Here is a 26295-nt window from a genome sequence, read left to right as displayed (position 1 = left end):
GCCAATAGCAAATGAGCTTTAAGTTTTATTTCCGATTCTTTATTTCATCAGTGAAAAATAGAAACTAACTTCTTCTTCTTTTTTTTTTTTTGAAAAGGCTTTCAAAAATAGAAACTAACTTAACCAACTCATAATGCCCCATAGCTTTATATCTAGGTCTCAAGGTGTCAATAGGCCTAGGTATCAAGATCCAAAATTTTCAAATCAATGGTACACTTTTAATTGCAAGAATAGTACTTGACTTTTACACAGGCCCAAAAAATAGTGTAGATTTGAGCCCGTGGTCCCTTGTTGATCAAAAGAAAATAAAATATTTAACAAGCAATTTTTTCGGGAAAATTGGTATATTCTCCAACTATTTGAAATTAGCTCATTTAATATCAAAGTATTGTTTGCGCAAAATTATTCCCGGACTACTTGCCGACTTCACAAAATTGGGCTTGAAATAATCAATAGTTAAGATATAAAGTATAAACGGAAAACTAACGATTTTTGTCCTGTTATAAAAAGATACAATATTGATCATAAAATCGTATTAATATGGATTTTTATTTAATAGATATTCATATTAAAGAATATATATATATATATATTAATATTGTTTAAATTAAACTATGTACCATTTAAAAATACATAAATATGTTAATTTTAAAGTTTGCATTGAAAAAATATTGAGATCTTAATATTTTAATTTTGAAATTTATATCAAAAAAATATCACAACGTAAATTTTAGGATTAGTGGTTTAAATTTGTTGTTACATCAAATATACAAATGTTAATAAAACCATATGAGTAGAAAGTCTCAATAATATATATTTATATTAAATATACTATATATTTATTTCAATATCATTGAAATATAATTATATACTACCATATAAAATAAACAAAATGATTATTTTGATTTATTTACCATATATATATTGTAAATAAACTAGAGGTATTATGTTGATTTATATGATTACTCTAATCTTCTATATATTAATTGAGATTTTATTAATTAATATTGTTCGAAAATCTTACAAGAGATCAACACAATTATGATTTATTTCGAAGCTATTGAAATTACCTAGTAAGAAGATGGATTGCACAATAAATTTGCTTTCCTAACCCTAACCCCCTTTCTATTTGTCAGAACACCAACATAAAATATTTGGAAGTATCGATTGACAATCTGAATAATAACTTTTTTAAGTTCAGCCCGTTGTTTTCCTTAAATGAGTCTAAAACCGTTTTTAATGATTAACTTAATGGGTCACGTCACGTACATAGTAAAATATGTTTTGGTTTGAAATTTATTGCATACCCAAAATCAGTATGAATCATCATCATTTACGTTTAAAATTTTTGCACAACAAAATATAGGGTTGGACAAAAAATCTGAATCCAAAAAATAGTACTCAACTTTAACCAAAATTGGTTAGATATCCGAATGGGTTCAATATTTTGGTATCTAGAGAACCAAAACCAAACCCAATCCGAACCAAAATATTTTGGGGATCCGAATATATCCGAACCAGATTTATATACATAAATACATTAATTATTTTTTAATTTATATCTAAAATAATATACAAAATATATAAGATATTTTTAAGTTGTCCAAAATTCTTGGAAATATATACAAATATTTATAAGTACATGTTTAAAATAGCTAAACGATATTTAAAATATATATTGATTTCCTATTCAAATATTTAAGCTAAACCAAATTTTATGTTGAGTTTAAGTATTTTGGCATACATTATTCAAATTTATATGTTATATATTATTTTTATTTTTAGATTTTGAAAAATTTAAAGTATATTTGAACTTTAATTTTTGAAAAAAAAATTAAATAGGTTATCCGGACTCAAACCCGAACCAAACCCGCACAAAGATCCAAACCAAAAATTTAAAATTATATGTTATATATTATTTTTATTTTTAGATTTTAAAAAATTTAAAGTATATATGAACTTTAATTTTTGAAAAAAAATAAATAGGTTATCCGGACTCAAATCCGAACCAAACCTGTACAAAGATCTGAACCAAACAAACCTGCAAGGATCCAAACTGAATTGAACCAAATGGTACTCGAATGCCCACCTCTTATCAAATGTAAAAAAAGTTATTGATAACAAAATGTATATTGTTTATAATATTTAAGTACAATATATTTTAAAAATATTTATCCAACAGAGGGCGCAGATTATAATCTAGTTTTCTATTATGATCTATGTAAGTTTCAAAGTCAAAATATCAATCGATTTCTTAAATTTGAGTGAAGAAAATTTATCAAGTTGGATAAAACTAGTTAGAGATATTTACATGGTTTTGTGAGGACGTATAAATCATTATAAGAAAAGTATATATGTATGTATTGCTAATGCACAACATAGATTGTCTAAAGCAGAGATCCACAACAATCTATATAAGTGATCTTACTTTAATTTTTGTTAATTTTGATAACAAACAATTATTTAAATATAGGAAAGCTTATACTCATTTATATTATGTATTACAAAACATCTAATATTACTAGCGTCAAATATAAATTAGTGTATTTTACATTTGGACGGAAATCATTAGTTTTCAATTTATATGTTAACAGTTAGCTATTTAAAGTCCGATTTTACGCAATCAACAGTTATTTCAGAAATAATTTTGCGCAAACAATATTTGGAGATTAAATATGCTAGTTTCAAATAATTAGGGAATAAAATACCCATTTTCCAGCAACTCATATTAAATTTCGGTACAGTTTTGGTTTGGTCAGACCAGTACAAACAGCTATACAATAATAACAGGCCCATGTTGACATTTATCAATACTATTAAAACTGAAGGACCTTTTTTGAGGTCACCTTAGAGTTTTAAAGTATTTACAATACACTGCCACTAACTTTATTTAAACATATGCTTTTAATTAAAATCAGTATTTTCGAAATTCTTTTTATTTAAACAGAAACACCTACATTACAGCTACGTAATTCTTTTATTTTAAAAGTAACATAATGTCTTCCTAATGAAACATAACGTATCATTAAATAACAAAGTAACATCTACATTTTAAACAAACTTCAATTGCATCAACACTAATTTTCCTTTTTTATAGATTAGATATACCATCTCTTTGTATATTGAGAATGATGTTCCAGCAATACCAAGCTTGAACGTTTATTGGATTCTGCAAACTTCAAAATAAAAACAATACATATCTGTTAATATCATTGTTTTTACCAGTCGTCACTTCCAAACAGAAGTTTTGCTTACAAATGATTGCATCATAAATCCTATATGTTGCATTATTCAAATATAGTTGACCAAATTATTTAAATCCTAAACTTTCCCACTTCAAATACCAAAAATATAATCCACTAAATCAAAACCTCAAAACTTGGCAAATAAACTTGATTGCCGGAAGTATTCGGTCAGTATTTGACATAAAATTGAAAACTTTTGTATTAACGATGGACTTTTCTTTTTGAAACATTTTTTTAAAAGTCTTTAATACCTTGGCCAATGTATGCAGAATGTTTTTGAAATAAATATGATCAGCGTTTTTCAGAATTAAATGTAATAAAGTAGAAGACTTTGCATTTAGTTTATTGTTCCAAATTAAACATTCATGTAGCAAAATTTTTACTTATATTTAAACTTTAAGCATTAAATTTATAATTTGTTATAAAATTTATCATTAAAAATATTTTAAAATCAGTTATGAGCAATGTTTTAAAACCCAACCCGGACACTGAACCGGATGACTTACCGGATTGCTGGGTCACTGGGTCGACCGCAGGTGAACCGTGAGTTAATAAATAAATTAATTTTATTATATAATAATATATCAACTATGTAAAAAAAATATAGAAACTAAAGTTTAATATTTTCTAAATGTTTTTGAAAACTTAAAATAATAGTTTGGATATGTATATATTTTATGTTTAAAAACATTTAGAAAATACTTAACTTTAGTTTTTATATTTTTTTATTTTCAATTGACATACAAAATATCAAAAAATAGTTTAGACTATTTAAAATTTTCTCTAACAAGGTAAGAGTTATGATATCTTTAAAATATCAAGACATAAAATTTATAAATATTTAAATGTCTAATGTAAATAATAAATTAAACTTCAAATACAAAATAAACTAAAAGTAAAAAATCATTGTAATAATTGTCAATAACGGAAATAAACTAACACCAAATCACATCAACTAATTTTGGTTCTCTCTACCATCTTTCATTTCATTTTCTTCAGGTGATATAGTGAAATCTTCATCAAAATCTAAAAATCACAAATATAAAACTGAAAAGGGAAAACCTAATTTTTTTTTTTGTCAGCACCTAACTTTTTAATTGGAAACTGAAAATATAAAACATAATCTAAAAACATAATTTAAAACTAAAAAAAAAGAAAAAAAAGTTATTTATTGGTTCACCTGGTGGTTCAACCGGTATCGAGTTCTAGGTTTTACTGGATTTTTGCGGGTTTCTAAATATTAATTTTTCACAAAACCCAAACCAGACTTTTTCTGGGTCACCGGGTTTACCGGTTCAATCGCGGCAGATCCGGGTCGGGTTTCAAAAACACTGGTTATGAGTCAAATGCAAGACAAGTTTTTTTAAATAAATTTAAACCTCCACATATAAATCGAACCAAACTAAAACATACCAAACTCAAAATACAAAAGTAAAGAAGAAAAAATGTTCATATAAATCAGAATGAATTATATATTTATAGAACATGAAAAATTGAACTAAATTATAACTAAACCAAAACCGAATCAATGTACCAAATATCAAAAACTAATCACGTCAAATAATTTGAGCCAAATCTATATATAATCGAATGGTTTTTATATCTTTTTAATCTAAAAAAAAATTATGACAAAAAAAATCCTGCGCTTTGATTTATATATTTGTAGAACATGAAAAATTAAACTAAATTAGAACTAAACCAAGAACGGAATCAATGTACCAAATATCAAAAACTAATCAGGTCAAATAATTTGAGCCAAATCTATACATAATCAAACAGTTTTATCTCTTTAACCTAAAAACTTAAAACAACAATCGAAGTAGAACCGAAAAGAAAAATCTCGCACTTTCAAAGCGCGGGTCAAAATCTAGTAACCACTTAATCTTCTCCCCATCTCAATAATATTACTTATTTTGTCCTTCTTTTGTATTATGTATCCATTACAATCACAAAATGGTGACATTCGCGTTGCGTATGCCAAAACACACCTTTGTTAGCGGGGACTTCTTGTCTTTTTTTTTGGACAAAAGATAGTATACTGGAAATTCTAAAACGGATAAGTTAGCCATAACAGTGAAAGTAAACTGATCGATCGACACATACTATTGCTGATAAAAGATTTCATACACTTCGTGTCAAACTGTCCGTCTCTGTGTTGCGGGGACTACTCGTCTTAACCTTTTAATTATAAATAATTGAATCATATCTTACTCACTTGCTTTACATATCTCAACAACTTCTTGCCCTAGCCTTTCAATATTCTAACTGTATCCTTTTATTTCGCTTACCTAAATAATGACATGATACACGTTTTATTTATACATGAGTTGGTTAAACTGTCTTTAACAATTGTACATTTGGGGATTGAATAACGTAGTTGGTTAATTATTGTTCAGTGCCGTAACTGTTGTTATAAAATTTAACGGGGACGAGAAGAATCCTATAATGCCACCCTTTTAACAACGACATTTCTCCATACCTAAACATTGACAATTCACCGACTATGGCTGTATGAATATAGTAACTTTAGGACCCTACACTTTTATCTTACATACAGAAAATGGCTACACTTTGTCAATGAATAATATAAACACACCAATATATTTGTAGCAGCGATCGGTTTAGCAAAAAAATGGGTCTTGGTTTATCAAATAAGCACCTACTTCTTCAATCATAATAATCGGGTCAGCTTCTATAAAATAATCGTAGATTGTTTTAAGATGGCTAGACCTATCTTCTAAATCAATCTTATATATTAAAACAGAAGTCATGACTTCTTTTCATGTGTGATTTTTTTAGTTTGGACCATTCCTAAAAAATATCATATTTAACATAAGTTCATTATTATATCTTTTAATATCTTTATCTTTTTATTTGAAAAACAAATGAATATATTTAAAATATTCTAACAAAATCTTTTTAAAATCTTCTTAGAATCTTTTAAAATTTACTTTCAAAAATTAGTTAGTTTTAATTTAAATTATCATAAAATATAATTAGAAATTAAAATTGAATATAGTTTTGGTTTATAAACGAAAATTTAAATAAAATGAAATTAATTAATTTCACAAATATATTTATTAATAATTTTTAAAGATTTTGTTATAAATAAATATTTATTTTTATTTTTATTTTTTTCAAATTTGTTTTCTAATAAAATAAAAATCATGATTTTTTTATGAGTGATATTTTTATTTGGACCATCGTTTAAATTTTATATTAAATGTATATCACTAATGCTAATATACATAATATTTTAGTATACAAAAAAAAATAATATTCTAACAAATCTCTTGAAAAAGATTATAATAAGATCTTAATTGTCATAAATTGAATATAAATATTTTCAACTAATTTTGTAATTAGTAATGAAATGTTACTAAAAGAATAAAATTATATCCTATTTTATCAATTTTATAATAATATCTATTATTTTAAAATAAAAATGTTATATTGAACAAAATATGATAAAATTATTTTAAATTGATAAGTTAACTTATTTTATTTTCATAAATATAAAATATTTATGCTAAAAATATAATATGTTGGTAGAACGGGTTAATATTAGTAAACTATATAATACATGTATAAAAATTTAACTTATCTTAAAGTTTTTAATATACAGTAATTTATTATATAAAATTAATAAACATTAAAAAATTACTAAAAAATCTAGCGATTTGAATTACGGATCATGATTATAATAAATTAAATACAAAATTGTTTTCATATATGTTGTTTCATGCATTAAAAATTTTAGTTTAGTAATCAAACGCAAATTCAATAAGACAAATATATAATAAGCAACATATATATGTGATGATTTTAATTTACAGTATGAAAACTATAAAATTATTATATTTGGTATAATTATACAAATATTTAAATATGTGAGTAACATTAAAAATATATAATAATTATGTAAAACAAATATCTATGTATATAAATGTGAAAATATATACCCGCACGGTTGTGCGGGTGGAAATCTAGTTTATATTATTTTGACACAATTTTACGTTCAACCAGTTTATAAATGTTAATATAAAATTTACATCTTTAGGAGTATAACATTATACCATCATAAAACCTGTTTATAAGTGTTTTATAAATTTTATATTCTAATTTTTGTAAACATGGATATTAAAATCTACTGAAAATCAGAGTAATAAATCAATATAAATATACTACTCACAGATGTCATATTATTATAACCCGGTTGGATTATTTCAAAGCTTTAAAAATCATTTATCTAGAATTAAATATTATGATATCAATAGATCATGGATGGTAACTAGAGATTTTCTATGGAAGGTGAATGTCAAGCTTAGTTTGTAGAGAGTGCAAAAGAAATAGAGAAAAATCAACCACTACATAATCAAATGATACTTCAAGCTTTAAGCTTGCAGAGCATATCTTTAGTTGATGGTTCATGGAATTCTGAAACCTAATTCAGTGGACGTGGATGGGTGTGGAAAGATTTTTCAGGAATAAGCAATTTTTTGGGACTAAAGAATCAAATGAAGTGTGTTTCATCTTTACATACAGAGTTGGAAACACTTACTTGGACAATGGAAAGTATGTTTCAATACTCAACATGTCAACATTTCGGAACATACTGCAAGGATCTAATCTCAATGATTCAAAATCAAACAACAAGACCAAACTTTTCAATGGAATTGAAGGAGCTAACTATTATAAGAAAAGTTCCAAGACCTCAAATTTTTTACCATCCTCGAGCGCAAAACCGGTCTGTCGATTCTTTAGCTAAGACCGCACTCGCTTTTTATATGAATTTTTTTTTGTTGGTTGTTATATTCCGATCTAGTTTACGAGATGATCTCTTGTTTGAATAATAGAATAGGCTTTTGCTGTAAAAAAATAGATTAGAAAATTTGCCATATTTAATGGGATAAAAGTTTAGAATCATTTGTTTAAAAATATCTATCCTAGATTGGAAAATTGATTTTCTATAAATATATATACCATTTATGAATCATAGTTGGTTACAAACGATTTGAATGATATATTAACTATTTCCTATTCTATATTTTCAGAAAAAATAACATTTCATATTTAAACAAATGCTAATAATTGTAATTAGAACTTTATAAGGATATTCAGTATTGATTAACAACAAGAATTTTCAAATTCTGAAAATTTAATAGAAAATATATTTTAACAATAAAAATAAATTTCTCTAAATTATAATTTTATTTTATTTAAATTATTTAATAAAAATCAACTATATATTTTCCTATTACTCGGACTATTTATTATAATTGAAAAAAAAATATTTCCTTCAGATTTTATAAACAACAATTTATATAAATTGTGTATTCTCATGTAATTTTAAACAAATCAAACTGAATCTACAAACTTGCTCTAAAATTATAGTAAATCAACAAGTTTATACAGAATTATGATCAAATTAACAAAACAAATTTAGTCTATTTTGTTTCATTAATAGATAACATTTATATTTATATAAATTTAACGGGAAATTGCATAAACTACACGATACATATGTTTATTGTTTTAGCGTCCCATATACTTAGAGGTGTGTATTCAATCTAAAATTTGAGGTGATTTATTTTTCATGAGGTTTAAGATAATTTCAATGAATTGTAGAGTTTTAATTTTTAACTAAGAAATTCCACCAAAAACTCTAAAATCAATTGAAAACTTTAAAACTCCACAATTTAAAATATTTTCAATAACAAAGGATTTCAGAGTACTTCACAAAATGTTAAGTTCAATAACAATGGATTTTAAATGAGTTTTTAACTTTATGTTTGAACAGTAGTGAATTTGTAATTTTAATACAAATCACCTAAAACTATCTGCTGAATACACCCTTTTTACATTTTACTGAATTTTTTTTTTTTTTTAGCATTTTGGGCTTTTCCTTGAGGACTTTACATGATAATTGTGTTGCCATTGTTAGCTTCGTTTGGTGAACAAAAAGACAGGTTACAAAATTGTTCTCACATATAACTCTTCTCGGGACATCTCACCTTCTTTTTGTTATGTCTTGTCTATTCCTTTTTTCACTCTTTCTATTACTTTTGCTTTGGGAGATCTTGATGACCCCCCCCCCCCCCCCCCCCCCCCCCCCCCCTAAAGATTATCCTCTTTGTTTGGACTTGAACGTACACTTGTTGATGTTTGTTGGTGGAACATGAGCTGCGTGTTGAAGAAAAGAAGTATATAAGCATCTTCGCTTTTTGGGATTAATATATATATTGCAATTATATAGTGTTTTGACAAGCACTTTTTGAACCAAAAACAATAACGTAATAAACAAGTATAAAACACAGTTTGTAATTTTTTAATGCCAAAATTAAATATACATTTTTGTTTAATCATGATGGAAAAGAAATAAACATTATTATAATTGTATTTACAAATCAAAAATAATTTTAATACTAATGATTTAATTATATATAACTATTTTGTAATTAGAATAAATAACATTCCTTTGATATTTTAAATTTGGGATGAAGTTTTGATTTTACATCCTAGTTTTTAAGAACAGATAACTTAATACATATAATACCAAAGCCGATTTTTAACATTTGTAATTCAGTCCAAATTATTTTTACAACACTGAGCCTAACCGGCTAGCAACAAAAACTCAAACAAAAAAAAAAAATACCAATAGGCTTCCATAAATTCCATAAAAATGTGGGAAGAGGTAAATTTAAAAATCAAAGAAGATCATGAGTATGACGGTGAGTCTCATCTACAACTCTAACGTCAGTAACTGATACCTAAAACGGTTTAGATACCAAAACTGATGAAATTGGACCCACATAAATCATATGTGTGATAGTTCTTCGAATTTTTTGCAAGTAGAACAAGCATAGCCGCAAAATGTGAACATCTTTCATCTATGAAACTTAAAATGTAGTGATTTATACGATGCATATACGATCTTCACTAAATTAGAACATTTTATTGCAAACACTACATATAACTATCAAAACACATTCATACACCCCCTTGTCAAGCATCTATCAAAATACATCGCGGAATAACAAACATCTTAAATTTTAAAACCTATTAATCGATTATATTACATGTGATAGTGGCTGACTCAATAACATGTGTAGCCAACTCAGTTATTTGATGTCTTCTTCCATAACATAGTCACTTTATGATATTCAATTTACTTTTTCATCTATTTTAAAATGTAAGAATTTCTCTAACAAAAAACAATGAGTGTGGTTTCTTACATATAATATATAAGATTTTTATGAATAAGGTAGAATCTTAATATTGAAATATTTTTGTTAACAATTTAGATATGAAAAATAGTTCTTTATATATATATATAAATAATAAATATTCATATTATTAGGATTGAGAATCTTTAAGTAAAAAGGAAAATTATTGATTTAGAGAATAAAAATTGATTATCAATAAAAGTAAATGTAGTTAATATGTTTTTAACTGTTAAAATTATGTATTGAAAACTAATTTAACCAACATGATTTAAGGAAAGAGCTTTAAATTTTTATGAATTTGAGATTTTAGAAGAAATTCATTTTTATTTAAAAATATGTTTTTAATATGGGAGAAATTGTTATATATTTTTATCTTAAATATATTTCCTTTTTGATATATATAAATAATTTGTTTTTCTTAAATTGTAGTTTTCAAATATAAAAACTTTCTATTTTTATATTAAAGATATTATATTTTATGTTCTCCTCCTTTTTGATTTATATAAAAGAAAATTATTTTAATTAGAAGTACATAATTTAAATATATATAAATATATATATATATATTAAAATCTTATTTTTATATTATATTCCTTTTTTATTTATATAAATATTTTTTTATTAAGTTACATGTTTTAACTATAAAATTCTATATATGTATCCATGTTAAAGATATTGCTTTTTGATAATAAGGCGATTTGGAAACAAAATTTAACATAACAAAAGTTAGTAAAAAATATTAATAATGAAATTTTAATAATTAACTTAGTTCATTAAAGATATTATTGCAATTAATCATTGTAAGAATCACTGTGAGAGCGGCAAAAAGAAAAGTGATTTCTCAGATAATATTATAGATATATCCACTTAACAATGAATCCGTTGTTGTTATGTGCTTGTTTTCTTGTAGTGAAGATGAGAGGAAAAAACAATTCGCGTAAAAATCATTAAGTACATTCTCCTATCTAATATATTAAAACAGAAGTCATGACTTCTTTACATGTGTGATTTTTTTAGTTTGGACTATTCCTAGAAAATATCATATTTTACATAAGTTCATTATTATATTTTTTAATATCTTTATCTTTTTATTTGAAATACAAATAAATATATTTAAAATGTTCTAACAAAATCTTTTTAAAATCTTCTTAGAATCTTTTTAAATTTACTTTAAAAAATTAGTTAGTTTTAATTTAAATTATCATAAAATATAATTAGAAATTAAAATTGAATATATTTTTGGTTTATAACCAAAAATTTAAATAAAATGAAATTAATTAATTTCGAAAATACATTTACTAATAATTTTTAAAGATTTTGTTAGAAATAAATATTTATTTCTATTTTAATTTTTTCAAATTTGTTTTCTAATAAAATAAAATTCATGATTTTTTGATGAGTGATATTTTTATTTGGACCATCATTTAAATTTTCTATTAAATGTATATCACTAATGCTAATATATATATAATATTTTTAACTACTTTAATCATAATATCTTTTATTTTTTAGAAAAAAATTAAAATTCTAACAAATCTCTTGAAAAAGATTATAATAAGATCTTAACTGTCATAAATTGAATATAAATATTTTCAACTAATTTAGTAATTAGTAATGAAATGTTACTAAAAGAATAAAATTATATTCTATTTTATCAATTTTATAATAATATCTATCATTTTAAAATAAAAATGTTATATCGAACAAAATATGATAAAATTATTTTAAATTGATAAGTTAACATATTTTATTTTCTAAAATATAAAATATTTATGCTAAAAATATAATATGTTGGTAGAACGAGTTAATATTAGTAAACTATATGATACATGTATAAAAATTTATCTTATCTTAAACGTTTTAATATACAGTAATTTATTATATAAAATTAATAAACATTAAAATTACTAAAAAAATCTAGCGATTTGGATTACGGATCAAGACTATAATAAAATAAATACAAAATTGTTTTCATATATTTTGTTTCATGTATTAAAAAAATTAGTTTAGCAATCAAACGCAAATTCAATAGGACAAATATATAATAAACAACATAGATATGTGATGATTTTAATTTACAGCATGAAAACTATAAATTATTATATTTGACATAATTATAGAAACATTTAAATATGTGAATAACATTAAAAAATATATATTAATTATGTAAAACAAATATCTATATATATAAATGTGAAAATATATACCCGCACGGTTGTGCGGGTGGAAATCTAGTATGTCTTAAGACATTGATCGGAAAATCATTGGCATAAGCATTATGTTCTTTATTATCGGAAAATATATACCCGAACTCAAAATAGACTCGAACTGAATTCGAAAGTACACCCAAATGCTCACACATAAACAACAATTTAATATATGCCAAATTTCCATATATTTTTAAATACAACATATCTAATTTATTGCTAATTACATAATACTACAATTGAAGGTGTGATACTGAATAATTGAATACATGCCAAAACTTTAGTTAGACTAGTTACCGATAAATCCGGCTTTTGTGGAAACTTTCGTACCCGCTCAAATAATTTATTTTCGAAAGTTAGACTAAACAAATAAGTATCTATCTAATAAATCATATTCACTAATTGAACTTACTGTACTTGGTGTGGCCACATCTGTCGTGTCGTATGTTGAATAAAATGAGCTGTGAGAAGATACGTCACAATGCGTTCCTGCATATCAAATTATTTGGAAATATCTATACAAAATTATAAAGTCATACTATTTCCTAACAGATTGCCGACAAATTAAAGCTAATCCTATTCGTTAGTCTCGGCACACTTGCTGTATATTATTATAGTTACAACTTTTTCACTTTGAAGAAAACAATTTTCTTGTTGTATTATATCTTAAATATTTACACGGTATTAGTGAACGTTTTTACTGACTCGTAATATTACACTACTAAAATTTAATATTTTGTTAGTTTTGAAACAATATCACAGATTCAATCTTTTAAAAAAAAGATGTAGACAATTTATCTTCTTTCTAATCCAATACTAGATTGCATAAACCAAATAACAACTTAATATGTTACAAAAAAGTAACAACTTAATCCTCTCTGCCTATATAAACTTTTAAAAAAATATATACATATAGTTCCGTAGAATTCGTTAAAAACAACAGATTTATATTGAAGAATTCAAACGTTAAGAATTTCAAGTTACGGTAATCGTCAATTATTATAAAATAAAATAAACTTAAACGTTAAAAGAATTTCAAGTGTTGACAAAGAAAAAAGAGAGTTCCCAAAAAGGCAAGAGTTATTATAACGTATCGAATATATTATTAGGCCCTGTTCGTTTGTCAGTCGCTAGCGGCAGCGATCAGCGGCAGCGACTAGCTGCAGTGATTAAATATCGCTGTTGTTGTTCGTTTCAGTATCGCTGACATAGCGATAGTCGCTGCGATAGTCGCTCGATTGTTCGGTTAGTAATCGCTGCCGCTAGCGATTGATCTGCTGCTAAGTTGTTTGTTATGCTATCTCTATGACTGAACGTTAAATAAAATTACTTTAAACTTATAAATGACACAAAAATATAAATGCAACCTCAAATGAAATATTATAGTGGAGTACTGAGAAACCCAACAAGCTTGGCCACGAGAGAGAATCAAAGTGGAGGATTGAGAATCGTTATAGCTTGACAGCGACGAGAGAATTATAAAAAATATTACGTTTAGGTTTAGGTTCATTAGTAGTTTCATTTAAAAACCAAAGGTAACATTGTCATTTAATGGGTTCATTATTAAAATAATAAAATAAACGCTGGAAAAAATAGCGATTGAAAATCTTTGTCGCTGCCGCTAGCGATTAGCCGCCGCGTTTGATCGCTCGTACAGCGATAGGTAAACGAACAAGAGATTAGCCGCTGCCGCTAGCGACTGACAAACGAACAGGGCCATACTGTACGCACCAATCATACTAATCATTCTATTGTCTTGCAGTCCAGAAGAGAGAGAAAGAAGAGAATGTTGCGTATGTGTCTCTCCATTAAAGAGACAATAGGTTTCAAAGACTTTTAGTCTTTTTTTGCAGCTCCGTTTTACTGTAAAGCAGACACCCCCTTTGTACATATATTTTCCTGGGTAAGTAGTTCTTGATCCTTTGCTTTTTTTGATGTTTCGTTTTCATATAGTAGAAAAAAAAAATCAAAGAGTCGCTGTTGCTTGCACCCAACTCGAGTTTTCCTCTCCTGAATTTCAGATATATTGAGTTCCTTAGGGGGAAAGAAATTAAAACAGTTTCTTTTTTTTTTTGTCCTGGGATCTGTTGTTACCCTATTTTCATATTTCTGGTAAATTTCATTTGAAAAACCCCACAAGCAAGAGTTTTTCTTTCTTTCTCTTTGCTGTTGATGAAGAATCTACCTCTGTGATATATGTTGAACTATGCTCTGATGCTAATCTTGTTTTTTTATAAAGACTGTCTTTTCCACCTTTTCTCCCAATTCTTGTTTGTGATTTGTTAATGATGATTACATTTTGATAATTATTATGATTTTTTTCTTGCTTGCTGCTGCTCCTGAGATGAGATTCCCTTGGCTTTACAGAATATGTATAGCTTGTGGTGAATGCAAGTGTACTAAAAATTTGGAAACTGTGCATTGAATTGCTTCTTTGAAAATGATTTTGCGTCCGTCTCTCTGAAAGATTGATGTTCTTTCTACAGGAAGATCCTGCCTTCAAGGACCAAAGTTATATCCACCATTTGGTACAAAGTGCAAAGGTTTGTTTTTTTTTTTTGGATTAGGAAAGCAACTAAAATCTCATGTTAACTTACTTACCTTTGATTGTTGACTTCCTTATAAGGTCACATTGTCTTATTTTGTAGAACTGAGTATTAGTAGTCGGTTCAAAGCAGTTGACCAAACCAATTCTTTTCAGCGGCTGTAATGGCCAGTCACTTGCAGTCAGACTCCACGCGGTTGTACTCGTGGTGGTGGGATAGTCACATTCCTAAAAACTCAAAATGGATTCAGGATAATCTTGCAGGTCTTCTTGATTTCTCCTTTTTATGAGTCTTTGAATATAGATTTTTGGAAATTTCAACTTAACAGGAAAATGATTTGTTTTTTTTTGTTGAACCAGATATGGATTCCAAAGTCAAGACAATGATAAAGCTCATAGAAACAGACGCAGATTCGTTTGCAAGAAGGGCAGAAATGTACTACAAGAAACGTCCAGAGCTCATGAAACTAGTTGAAGAGCTATACAGAGCTTACCGCGCTTTGGCCGAGAGGTATGATCACACGACAGTGCAGCTTCGTCATGCGCATAAAGCTATGGCTGAGGCGTTTCCTGACCAGGTTCCTTTCGACATGATTGATGATTCTGCATCATCTACTTCTGGACCTCCTAAAGAAGATGGTGCAACAAGTAAAAGTAGTTCAAGTCACCTAAACGAATTGTACCAAACTTGTGATGCTCACCAAGGAGATAGTGAAGTTGAAAGCTTGAAGAGAGCATTGCTCGAGCTTCAGACTGAAAAGGAGGCTTTGAGTCTACGGTATCAGCTAAGCTTAAACAAACTATCAAGATTTGAAAAGGAGCTCAGTAATGCTCAAAATGATGTTAGAGGATTTGATGAACGTGCTTGCAAAGCTGAGATTGAGATTAAAGTACTCAAGGAATCTCTTGCAAAGCTAGAGGTGGAGAGGGACACAGGGCTTTCAAGATTGCAATCTGAGAAAGAGGCTGGTTTGGTGCAATACAATAAATGCCTTGAGTTGATATCTGTTTTAGAGAAGAGGATTAGAGATGCTGAGGAGAGTGTTGAAATGTTCAAGGACAAATCTGAGCAGGCAGAGAATGAAACCAAAGCTTTGAAACAAGAAGTTGTGAAGTTAAATGAAGTGAATGAAGACTTGAAAGTTAGATATCAGAAGTGTCTGGAGACAATATCAAATCTAGAGAGAGAGGTTTCTTATGCTCAAGACAATGCCAAAAGACTGAGCAGTGAAGTTCTTGCTGGAGCTGCAAAGGTAAAGACTGTGGAGGAGCAGTGTGCTCTTTTGGAGAGTTTCAATCAAAATCTGAAGTTAGAAGCAGATAATTTAGCGCAGAAGATGTCAGATAAAGATCAAGAACTTGTTCAGAAGCAAAAGGAGCTTGAAAAGCTTCAAGATCTAATGCAAGAACAGCAGTATCGGTTTTCGGAACTTGAAGCTAGTCTTAGAAGCTTGGAGAGTTTGCATTCTCAATCTCAAGAGGAGCAGAAAGTTCTCACTATGGAACTCCAAAGCAAGACTCAAATTTTGAGAGAGCTTGAGATGAGTAATCATAATGACTCTTCTACTATCACCTTGCAGATACAGAGAAATGAGATCTCTTGCTTGAAGCAGATGAAAGAAAAGCTTGAGGAAGAAGTTGCAAAACAGATGAATCAGAGCAGTGCTCTTCAAGTAGAGATACACCGTCTGAAGGGTTATATAGACAACTTGAATAGGAGATACCAGCAACTAATTGAACAAGTGAGGCTCACAGGTTTTGATCCGTCATCACTTGTCTTCTCAGTGAAGAAACTACAAGAAGAGAACTCAAAGCTTCTCCAGTTATGCACCAAACAAAGAGATGATAAAGACACTCTAACAAGAAAGCTGTCTGAAGTGGATAACATTATAAAGAAGAATGCTGATTTGGAGAAACTGCTTTTGATATCAAACACAAAGCTAGATGGTTCCAAAGAGAAAGCAAAGGATCTGCACGAAAGATGTGAGTCTTTAAGAAGAGAGAGATCTGAGCTTGCTGATGAGAGAACAAACCTGTTTTCTCAGTTACAAATCATGACTGTGAACATGCAGAAGCTCTTGGAGAAGAACTCTTCACTGGAGAGATCCCTTTCTAATGCAAACATTGAGCTTGAAAGCCTAAGGGACAAGTCAAAGTGCTTTGAAGACTTGTTCACTTTGCTCAAGAATGATAAGTCTGAACTCATAAAGGAGAAAGAATCTCTTGTGTCTCAACTGCATAAGGTTGAGGAGAAGCTCGGAGTCTTGGAGAAGAAGTTTACAGAACTAGAAGTAAAATACACTGATCTACAAAAGGAGAAGAAGCTCAAGAGCATTCAAGTGGAAGAGTTACAAGTCTCGCTTTCCACTGAGAAGCAGGAGCATGCTGATTATAAAAGATCTACTGAAAGCAGATTAGGAGATCTTCAGAGGAACGTGAGCCTTCTTAGAGAAGAGTGTCGCTCAAGGAAAAGAGAGTATGAGGAAGAGCTTGACAGAGTTGTAAACAAACAAGTGGAGATCTTCATCTTGCAGAAGCTTATAGAAGAGCTGGAGCAGAAGAACTTCTCTCTAATGATTGAGTGTCAGAAGCATGAAGAGGCATCAGAACTTTCAGAGAAGCTCATATCCGAACTGGAGAGTGAGAATCTTGAGCAGCAGATGGAAGCAGAGATCTTCTTGGATGAGATTGATAGCTTGAGGAGTGCAATCTATCAAGTGGTGAAGGCACTTCAAGTTGAAGCAGATTGTAAGATTACGAAAGACCAAACATCACTTGTTGTGGGAGAGATTAATGGGTTAAAGTGTTCACTTTCAAGCGCTGAATATGAGATGCATAGACTTGTGGTTGAGAACTCAGTGCTCTTGTCTCTACTTGGACAGTTTCATTCAGATGGTAACATGCTGGAAAAGGACAAGCAAGAGGTGATGAAGGCGAACCGGTTGTTGAAATCAGAACTGATCAGAAGAGAACAGCAAGAGCAAGAGCTCAGAGATGAAATACAAACGGAGCATTCAAAGTTTGAGAGGTTGCATGAGTCATACATGGTTTTGAAACAAGATCATTCCTCTACACTCAAGGCTAACAAAACTTTGCTTTCAGAGTTCTCACAACTCAAAAATGGAATGTGTGTAGTTGAGGAAGAAAACGATGCAGCTCTTCAGGAAGTTGTTGCTTTGAGTAACATGTGTGTGGTTTACAAGTCCCTTGGGTCTGAAATGGCTGAAGAGGTCAAAGCTTTTGCTGAAACTGTTAGCGGTTTACGAGAGAATAATATAGACCTAAAGCACAAGGTTGAGACATTAGAGGAGAAGTTAACAGGTAAGGAGGAAGAGAATCAAGGTCTTGAAAAGAAGCTGGAGAAGTTACAAGAAGGCCTTGAAGTAGACAACTTCTTAAGTGGAATCTTGGAACGTCAGGTTTTTAATGTAGACGAAATCTTGGAACATAGGGAAATGGAGATCACAGAAGCAGAGCATATGCTCAAGGCTACACACATTGAAAATGAAGAGCTGCACAAAGAAGTCGAGGAGCTGAGGAAAGACATTGAAGAATCAAGAAACATGAGGGGGGACTTACAGAGGCAGATTTTTGAAATGTCAGATCTTGCTGGGAGGCAAGAGGAAGAAATTAGGAATCTCAACACATTGAATGAGAATTTGAAGTCAGGGATAGAGTTATTACATAAAGATATCCAAAGAAGACAGCTTAGAGAAGAGTTACTTAGTTTGGAGCTGCAAGAGAAAAGCAACGAGGTTGGACTTTGGGATGCTGATGCAACATCTTTCTACTTTGATCTTCAGATCTCATCTATCCGCGAATTCTTTCTTGAGAACAAAGTTAAAGAACTCAATGGAGTATGTGAAAATCTCAAAGAGGAAGATGTTGCAAAGACGAATAAGATGAAACAGATGAGAGAAAGAGTTTTCTTTTTGGAGTCTCAAGTGACTGAGCTGAAGACTCAATTGTCAGCTTATGATCCTGTGATAGCATCTTTGGCAAAAGATGTAAAATCTCTTGAGAAAAGTAGTCAAGCTTTAACAAAATTTCCTGCATCAGACTATCAACAAAGAGAGGTAAGTCTTCCATTTATTTCAAATGTTTAAGCTCAACCAACGAGCTGTTGGTCTAGTGGTAAAGAAATGTCTAGTAGGCACTGCACCATTCGGGTTCAGTTCTCGTTGGGATGGACTATTTACATTGCTTGGGTTCCCGGAAAAGAATTGAAACCACCTTTTGATTACCAAAAAAATGTTTAAGCTCATCTTCATGAACTAAACTTATTTTACTTCACAGGAAGAAGCTTTTTGTCATGAGCTTGAAGAAAGTGGAAGCATCACCACTTCAGGAAATGGAATTGTGATTCAGAAGGAAGTGAAGCCAAGGCTTTTAAAGCAAAGAACACGAAGGGGCTCCTACCGAAGCAGAAGCCGCAGGAAGACTGAAGAGATACAGGTCACTGGTGAATCTAGCCGACCAAGATTGAAGCCTGAGATGCGGGAAGTGAAAAATGACAAGATGTTTGAGTTTTCGGAAGAATCTGCTGAATCAGAGACGACCCTTCTCAAAAACAGTAAGAGGACATATCGCCTAAGCAGGAACCCCTCTATAGAATCAGAGAAAGTGGTTGGAGTTATTGACAAGCAAGAGTTATCTAGAAACATAGAAGACAAGGCAAAGATCATGGAGAGACTTCTGTCTGATTCAAGAAGACTGTTAAGTCTCCGGATTAGCATAACAGACATGAAAAGCAAGCTAGAGACGAACGGGAAACAAGGCAAAGTCAGCAAAGCTGATATAGTTATAGTGAAGAGACAGTTGAAAGAAATGGAAGAAGCCGTCTTGCAGATGACAAACACAAACGAGATTCTTTCAAAGGAAACCGAGGAGACTTCTGGAGATTCCAGAGACATATACAGAAAAGTGATTATGGAGAAGTCAAGAAACGGGTCTGAAAAGATTGAGCAGTTGCAGAACAAAATGCACAACATTGAGCAAGCGGTTCTGAAGCTTGAAGATGGAGCTAAAAGCAAACGAAGTAGGACACTGATTCTCTTCAGAGACATGATTCACAAGGGCGGGAAAAGAAGTGCAAGACAGAAGAAAAACCGGTTCTGCGGGTTTATAAGATCTTCTTCTAAAGAAGAGCAAGATGGTTTATAAGTACTATGTGGTAAAGATATTCATTGGACTGACTATTAGAAGTACTATTATGGTATGAGTTTTGAAATAATGGAGCGATTTGCCTTAAGATATATTGTGAAATAAAGCTAGCTCAGTGGACAAAGAAGCATATATATATTACAAGAAATGTTTGGTTTTGTGATGTAGAACATGATGGGTTCACATCTTTATTACACATGCCAATGTATGCTAACTTACAACCAACTAGAAGTTGACTTCTTCTATCATCTCTCACCTTGAAAAAAGATTCAAAGAATTTTCAAAGCTACACGGTGCAGCCTTACAACACACAAAATGTTTTTTTAGTGTTGAGGAGTGAGAGAAGGAAACGTTGGAATGGATTGCAGTATCAGTTTCCTCCCACCACTTCTTCTCCCTGAGCTAGATGAGTCCAGATGAGGAGGAGAGACCCTCTTACCATTGGGAGAGACAGCATTGATGTTATCGATAGAGGAGTGGCTAAGAATCTCAGGCATTTCTTCAGCTCCATCCTCTGCCACTGTCTCCAATGACTTCATTTCCGGTTTTCTTGTGTATTGACTGTTAAACATCCCTGAGCTTGAAGATCCAACTCCAAGTACAGACTGTGGAGGAGGCATCATGTTCTTTAGCTGAACCAGTTGTTGTCTGAACAACAACACAAAAAATACAACAATTCAGATGACATAAGACTTAACAAGCCACAACAAAAAAACACTTTCAGAGTTAGAGACTGTACCTGTAAACCGACATTGGTGTGGCAGGTAAAGCAGAACTCTCCTCTTTTCTCATCAAATAAACCTCACTGTTCTCTTGGGTTTTGGCTCTTCTGTTTTTCACAGATGTTTCATTTTCCTCCTCTTGTTCAGCTTCCATGTCAACAATGGCAGATCCTGAGATATTCGTTTAAGTAGAATCAGAATCGGAAAGAAAACTTGAGACTGTTTAGTGATGAAAAGTCAGAAGAAGAGAAGCTAAACCATCTTTGCGGCCAAATGCATTCTTGCATCCTTCACATCTACAGTTTATGGAACAGCCCACACCACCCTTCAAAGAAACATCAGACCAAGAGTCAGACCAATACATAGATGATCCATTGGAAGTACATAGAAAAAAATAATAAAGAAACCTGGAAGCATTCACAGTATTTCTTCAGACAGTTTGATTTCTTGCAGTTGCAGCCACGTTTGTGACGTGCAGAAGCTGGAGTTTTGCTTGCATCATCCTGTATGTCATTACAATTTTATTACATTCCTTCAAACAAGATAAAAGGATGATGGAGAGAAATAATTTAAAAAAAAAAGGATGGTGAAAAATGATTTTACCCCGGTTTCTAGAACCAAATCGGAGCTCTTAATGACTTTAGGAGCAAATGCAAGTGGGTTCCGAGACTCAATCTGTTTGCGAGTAGCCAAGACGGTATCTTCGTGAATAGGCTTGTTGAAGCAGTCTATACATGAGCATGGCTCTATGCAATAGACGCCAGCAGCAAAGCATTCACAGTAACTGCACATCAACATCAAGACACTCATAAACACACAAAACTTTCTCAAGAGCCTAAGACAGAAGGAGGTGGAATCATGAAGCTTACAGTTTCAAGCACTTGGACTTTTTGCAGTTACATCTCTTACATGACTCTCCTTCTCCAGCTTCCAACTTAACCCTGTATATTTTACAAAATAGCCAATGGTTGTTAAAACAAAGAAAAAAAAAATCTATTACAAAGTGCTTTCTCTTAGGACAAACAAACTTGCCTCTTCTTCTTAGGGCTGCTCAAATGCAACTCTTCCAAGGTTGGTTCAACGGGAACATCTTCCCGGGTTTCAGTTTCTGTTTGGTCCAATGTTTCTTGCAGTGTAGAGCTTGAGCCTTGTAGACCCACTTGATACTTCTCAGAACACGAGTAATCATGAGTGGTATTATTGGTTGTACAGTCCTTTGTAGACATTAAAAGGGCATTTAGATGAAGACCAATACTCGGTACAACACATCTCGACGCAGTGTTATTCTCACTGGACGTTTGCTTATTCCCCGGCATCTCAAAGTCCAGACAACGTCTTCTTATACCACGGTGCAAGACTGAAACAGCCTATCACAATCACAACAAAACAACCTCTTTAAGAGACAAATGATCATTTATAAAACACTAAATTGAGACAAGTTTTATTACCCCATAAGGACTTGCGTTTGAAGACTCTGGTTCATTTATTGAACCAGGCTGCATTGTTGGCATCATCACTGAAGGTGCTTGGGAGGGTGATGCTCTCTGCATCATAAGGCATCTAAAAGCCTCCGAATCATTAGGTGAGCTGAAGATTAGGAACTCAGAAGAATCTGCAATCAATCTATCCCAATCCGGAGTTTCGTTTTTTCCCTGAACATTGTCATACATCTCCATTCCTGGAGCATCCTCAGAAGCAGAACCATTCTCTTTTCTAGGAGGAGAAGCGTATGGCACAAGGGAAAGATCGGTCGTTTCATCAAGATTCGTTTCCTTAACGTCATACTTGACGATTTGTGGCTGCTCCATTTCAGTTGAAGCATCTATGTTGAATTCTGTAGTAGCATCTGCTTCTGCTGCAGCTTCTTCATTTGACTTGGAATCGTCTGGAGATTCTTGAACAAGAATGGTAGGATCAGGAGAAGGGTGGTGAGTTTTGAAGAATCTTGATTCTTTGTGAGAAGAAGTTAGGTGTGGTGAGGTGAAAACAGAAGGAGGGGAAGTGAAATTGAGAGTGCTAAACTGGTGAGGATTTGGTATGGATTTGACAGGTCTTATTGGAGACAAACTGTTTATGTAATTGAACACTGGTGAATCCTGCATTTTCAGACAACCACCCAAAAAGGGAGAAACTCATAAATTTTTTTATTTATGTGATGAAATTAAGAAGGTAAGAGCAAAAGATCAGAGATTCCAATTAAGAATCTTAAGGAATTTTAACCCCCAAAAAAAAAAGAATCCTTAAAACAGTACAGACAAAAAGTACAGTTTCTATAGTGAATTGGGAATGTCAGGTCATAATTGCAATAGTGAACTGAAACCGCCAAAGTTAGACAACAAATCTAAACCAGTTACCATTGTGTTGTGTTTGAATAAACTGATTTGATTACAAATTTTTATTTTAAAAAAAAACAAGAATATGTATGAACTATGAATTTTTTTAGTGAGGAAATTAAGGCAAGAGCAAAGATTCCAATTAAAGGAATCTTCTTTAGGATCAGTACAGAAAGAAAAGTACAGATTTTGTAGTGAATTATGTTGTGAAGTGTGAACAAATGAAACCGCCGAAATAAAACAAAACCTAAAACCAGTTAGCATTGTGTTGTGTCATTGAACTTAACTGCTTTGACTTTTGACAAAAACCAGAAGAGAAAAAAAGAAAAGAAATTAAGGGTAATTAAAATGACATAATGGTCTTTGATCTTGTCAAAACTGGTCGATTGAACCTATGAACTCTGGATTTTTGAAAAATAAGAAATGGCTTAAAATTCAGAGATTCACACCAAAACTTTCAGAATTGGCACCATATAACACCAACAGAAGAAACTAAAAGTACTAAAACATTGACCAAAAACAATGAATAGGTATTAATAATAGAAATGTAAACCTCGAATCTGGATTTGGAAACTGGAGTTTCGATCTGGGTAATACTCTTCTGAGGAGTATCCATTGTTCAACGGTGAAGACAAATCACAACCACACTCTCTTTGTCTCTCTTATCTCTGAAGAAAGAAAGTCTCGCACTTTCTCTTTCTCTATCTGTTTTTAGTGGAAGAAGAAGAAGAGAGAGATTCAAACAAGAGCAGAAGCGGGAAATGAAGATAATTGTCAGAAACAGACCCACCACTTTGTCTTTCCCTAACAACTGTTTCTCTTTCTCTGTATATGTATACACAAGTGTACGAGTATCTCTCTCACACTCTGTGAATAGTAGGTGTGGATAAATGAATCCCTGATACCTTGCTTTGTCTACAATCAAGCCAAGTAAATATTACTCTCGATCCTTTCCTTTTAATAAAGTAACGGACACTGGTGTATTTTTTTTTGCTCTTTTCCTTTTATTACTCTTTTTGTTTTATTGGAAGAATATATTAATACAATTTAAGCAAAAAATAATAATAATACAATAAATATCGGCAGGAATTACAGTTCTGTTCACTGCTTCTCTTTTGTTTGCATGCAATTAGAATTCTGTCCTCTCTTTTGTTAAGTGGTTTTATGTAAATCGAGATTTTTACACTGATAAAGAATAAATATTTCTTGCTTTTTTGGTCAAATGTTTCTTAAGAAAAATTATTACGTATTAGGTATATCGAAAATAGTCAGTCACGCCTATAAGCTTCCTACAAGAGATTTGGTAACAATAAAACAATAATGTTGTTTTGCCAGAAATTAATGCAGTCTTGTCTTAAGATTTTTTTTCTTTAATAAGGACTGAAAGAGAATTGCTAAAAAGATTAATGAAAAGGAGCATATTATAAGGCTGAAACTGGGAGAATTACAAGAAAGCGCTAATGTTTAATTATGACACATATATTAGAAATTTATTGGTCAATTATTCAGAATATTAGTAATTAATTGGGATCAAAACAAAAGTTAAATAACGCTCTGATTAAATCAAGTACATGATTGCATAAAATTACGTCGGCCTTTCATTGTCATAAACATTCTTGTACGAACCTGTTTAATTATAATAATTCTCTAATTATAGTTACATTGTAATTATTTGTTTCCCCTCTGACAAATAATTGCATAAGTTTGCTCGTCCCGCTTTATTCTTACTGTACCAACGATTGTTCCTAACTCCTAATGAAAGCGATATATTCACCACAGAGACAAAGAGTTATTAATCACACCCAGACATATTTACTGTGATTGAACGTATTAGTAAATTAGTCACATAAGTCACTGAAAATATGTTGAGCCGGGCTAGGGAAGTAAAATAAATTTTCTTGTTTCCACCGAAACAAAGATATTATTAATAAATACGAACCCTTTTATTTTTGATAGCCGAACATGCCTTCCCCGTGAACCTCTTAAAGTTAAAGCCCCAAGAATTTAATATAAATTCGCCGGTGGGGTTACGTTTTGTTACTACGTGATTTTTTTCTAAATTTACATTTATATCCCTGTCTTTTATCCTGGAGCCATGTTCTTTACCCATGGGTAGTTTCGGAATTAACGAAAATGACAGCTAGGCGTAATCTGCATTAGGCGGGAAAATGGATTTAGAAGGAAAGGGGTTTTACTGTACGCTAGTGTTTACCATGTTATGGTGAACTGTTGAGGTTATGGGATCTGGTGGATGATATGTCGACATGTGGATGGATATCTTTGTCTTGCTTGATGATGACTAGTTTGACTTCGCAAGTTACGGTGTACGATCGTCCAACTACGTGGACTTATAACCTAAATCTTGGGTCGAATAGAGCACACGATATGACGTCGTGTTTGGTTCGTGTGGTTTGTCTAGACAATAATTATCGAACTAGGTGTTTTGAAACTTTATAATTTTACAAAATTTTATAAATAGATATATCATCAATTCAATATATTTTATTACGTAAAATAAACATGAAAACATTCAATATACATAAAATATATATGGATTTATATTTATTTTTGAAATAATATGATTTAAAATATTTTTTGATAGCATAATATAGAATCTCTTTATATAACGATGATTATCAAACTAATTAAATTCATTTTTAATTTATGAATAATTATATATTAAAATAAAAGTTACAGCTTTTCTACATGTGATATTTTATATTAAAATATGAATTTTATAGAAAATCATTTCATTTATTTCTATTTAAATTTTGGTATCATTAAGATATCATATCTTATACAATTGACACATATGACAAAAAATCGAACAAAATCTTACTAAAATTTTTAAATA

The 26295-nt window shown here is 30.5% G+C and overlaps 2 protein-coding genes across 7 annotated transcripts; one reads left to right on the top strand and one right to left on the bottom strand.

The window, feature by feature from the left end:
- The first annotated feature begins 14380 nt into the window (after window positions 1-14380).
- LOC103871661 (protein NETWORKED 1B) lies at window positions 14381-20544 on the top strand. Of its 6 annotated transcripts, none has more exons than XM_009149941.3 (5): window positions 14381-14581; window positions 15165-15221; window positions 15327-15487; window positions 15584-19299; window positions 19520-20544. In XM_009149941.3, the coding sequence occupies exons 3-5, from the start codon at window positions 15388-15390 to the stop codon at window positions 20384-20386; spliced, it is 4683 nt and encodes a 1560-aa protein (XP_009148189.1). In that variant the 5' UTR covers window positions 14381-14581; window positions 15165-15221; window positions 15327-15387; the 3' UTR covers window positions 20387-20544. The 6 variants fall into 6 exon arrangements, with proteins under 6 accessions (XP_009148189.1, XP_009148209.1, XP_009148221.1 ...); XM_009149961.3 differs by having other exon boundaries at window positions 14403-14581; window positions 15380-15487; XM_009149973.3 differs by lacking the exon at window positions 14381-14581 and adding an exon at window positions 14619-14790 and having other exon boundaries at window positions 15380-15487.
- Window positions 20503-24342, bottom strand: LOC103871699 (protein tesmin/TSO1-like CXC 2). The gene is made up of 9 exons (XM_009149980.3): window positions 23995-24342; window positions 22557-23204; window positions 22141-22475; window positions 21978-22049; window positions 21712-21892; window positions 21516-21611; window positions 21367-21433; window positions 21126-21279; window positions 20503-21034 (listed from the first exon to the last, which is right to left on the bottom strand). Exons 1-9 carry the CDS (start codon window positions 24055-24057, stop codon window positions 20710-20712), a joined length of 1941 nt encoding a protein of 646 aa, XP_009148228.1. The 5' UTR covers window positions 24058-24342; the 3' UTR covers window positions 20503-20709.
- Between the last annotated feature and the right edge of the window lie 1953 nt (window positions 24343-26295).

Source organism: Brassica rapa, chromosome A01, assembly GCF_000309985.2.
Source record: "Brassica rapa cultivar Chiifu-401-42 chromosome A01, CAAS_Brap_v3.01, whole genome shotgun sequence".
In the NCBI taxonomy this organism is placed as follows: domain Eukaryota; kingdom Viridiplantae; phylum Streptophyta; class Magnoliopsida; order Brassicales; family Brassicaceae; genus Brassica; species Brassica rapa.
Note: the sequence above shows the minus strand (reverse complement) of the source record. Positions and strands in the feature narration are given on the sequence as shown.

Bases quoted from the DNA above. Each gene is read 5' to 3' on its own strand.
- LOC103871661 (XM_009149941.3), top strand. From the start codon at position 15,388: ATGGCCAGTCACTTGCAGTCAGACTCCACGCGGTTGTACTCGTGGTGG. The intron at 15,488-15,583 runs GTCTTCTTGATT...TTGTTGAACCAG, and splicing joins GATTCAGGATAATCTTGCAG to ATATGGATTCCAAAGTCAAG. The intron at 19,300-19,519 runs GTAAGTCTTCCA...TTTACTTCACAG, and splicing joins CAGACTATCAACAAAGAGAG to GAAGAAGCTTTTTGTCATGA.
- LOC103871699 (XM_009149980.3), bottom strand. From the start codon at position 24,057: ATGGATACTCCTCAGAAGAGTATTACCCAGATCGAAACTCCAGTTTCC. The intron at 22,050-22,140 runs GCAAGTTTGTTT...TAAAATATACAG, and splicing joins AGCAGCCCTAAGAAGAAGAG to GGTTAAGTTGGAAGCTGGAG. The intron at 21,280-21,366 runs GTTTAGCTTCTC...CGAATATCTCAG, and splicing joins TGCATTTGGCCGCAAAGATG to GATCTGCCATTGTTGACATG.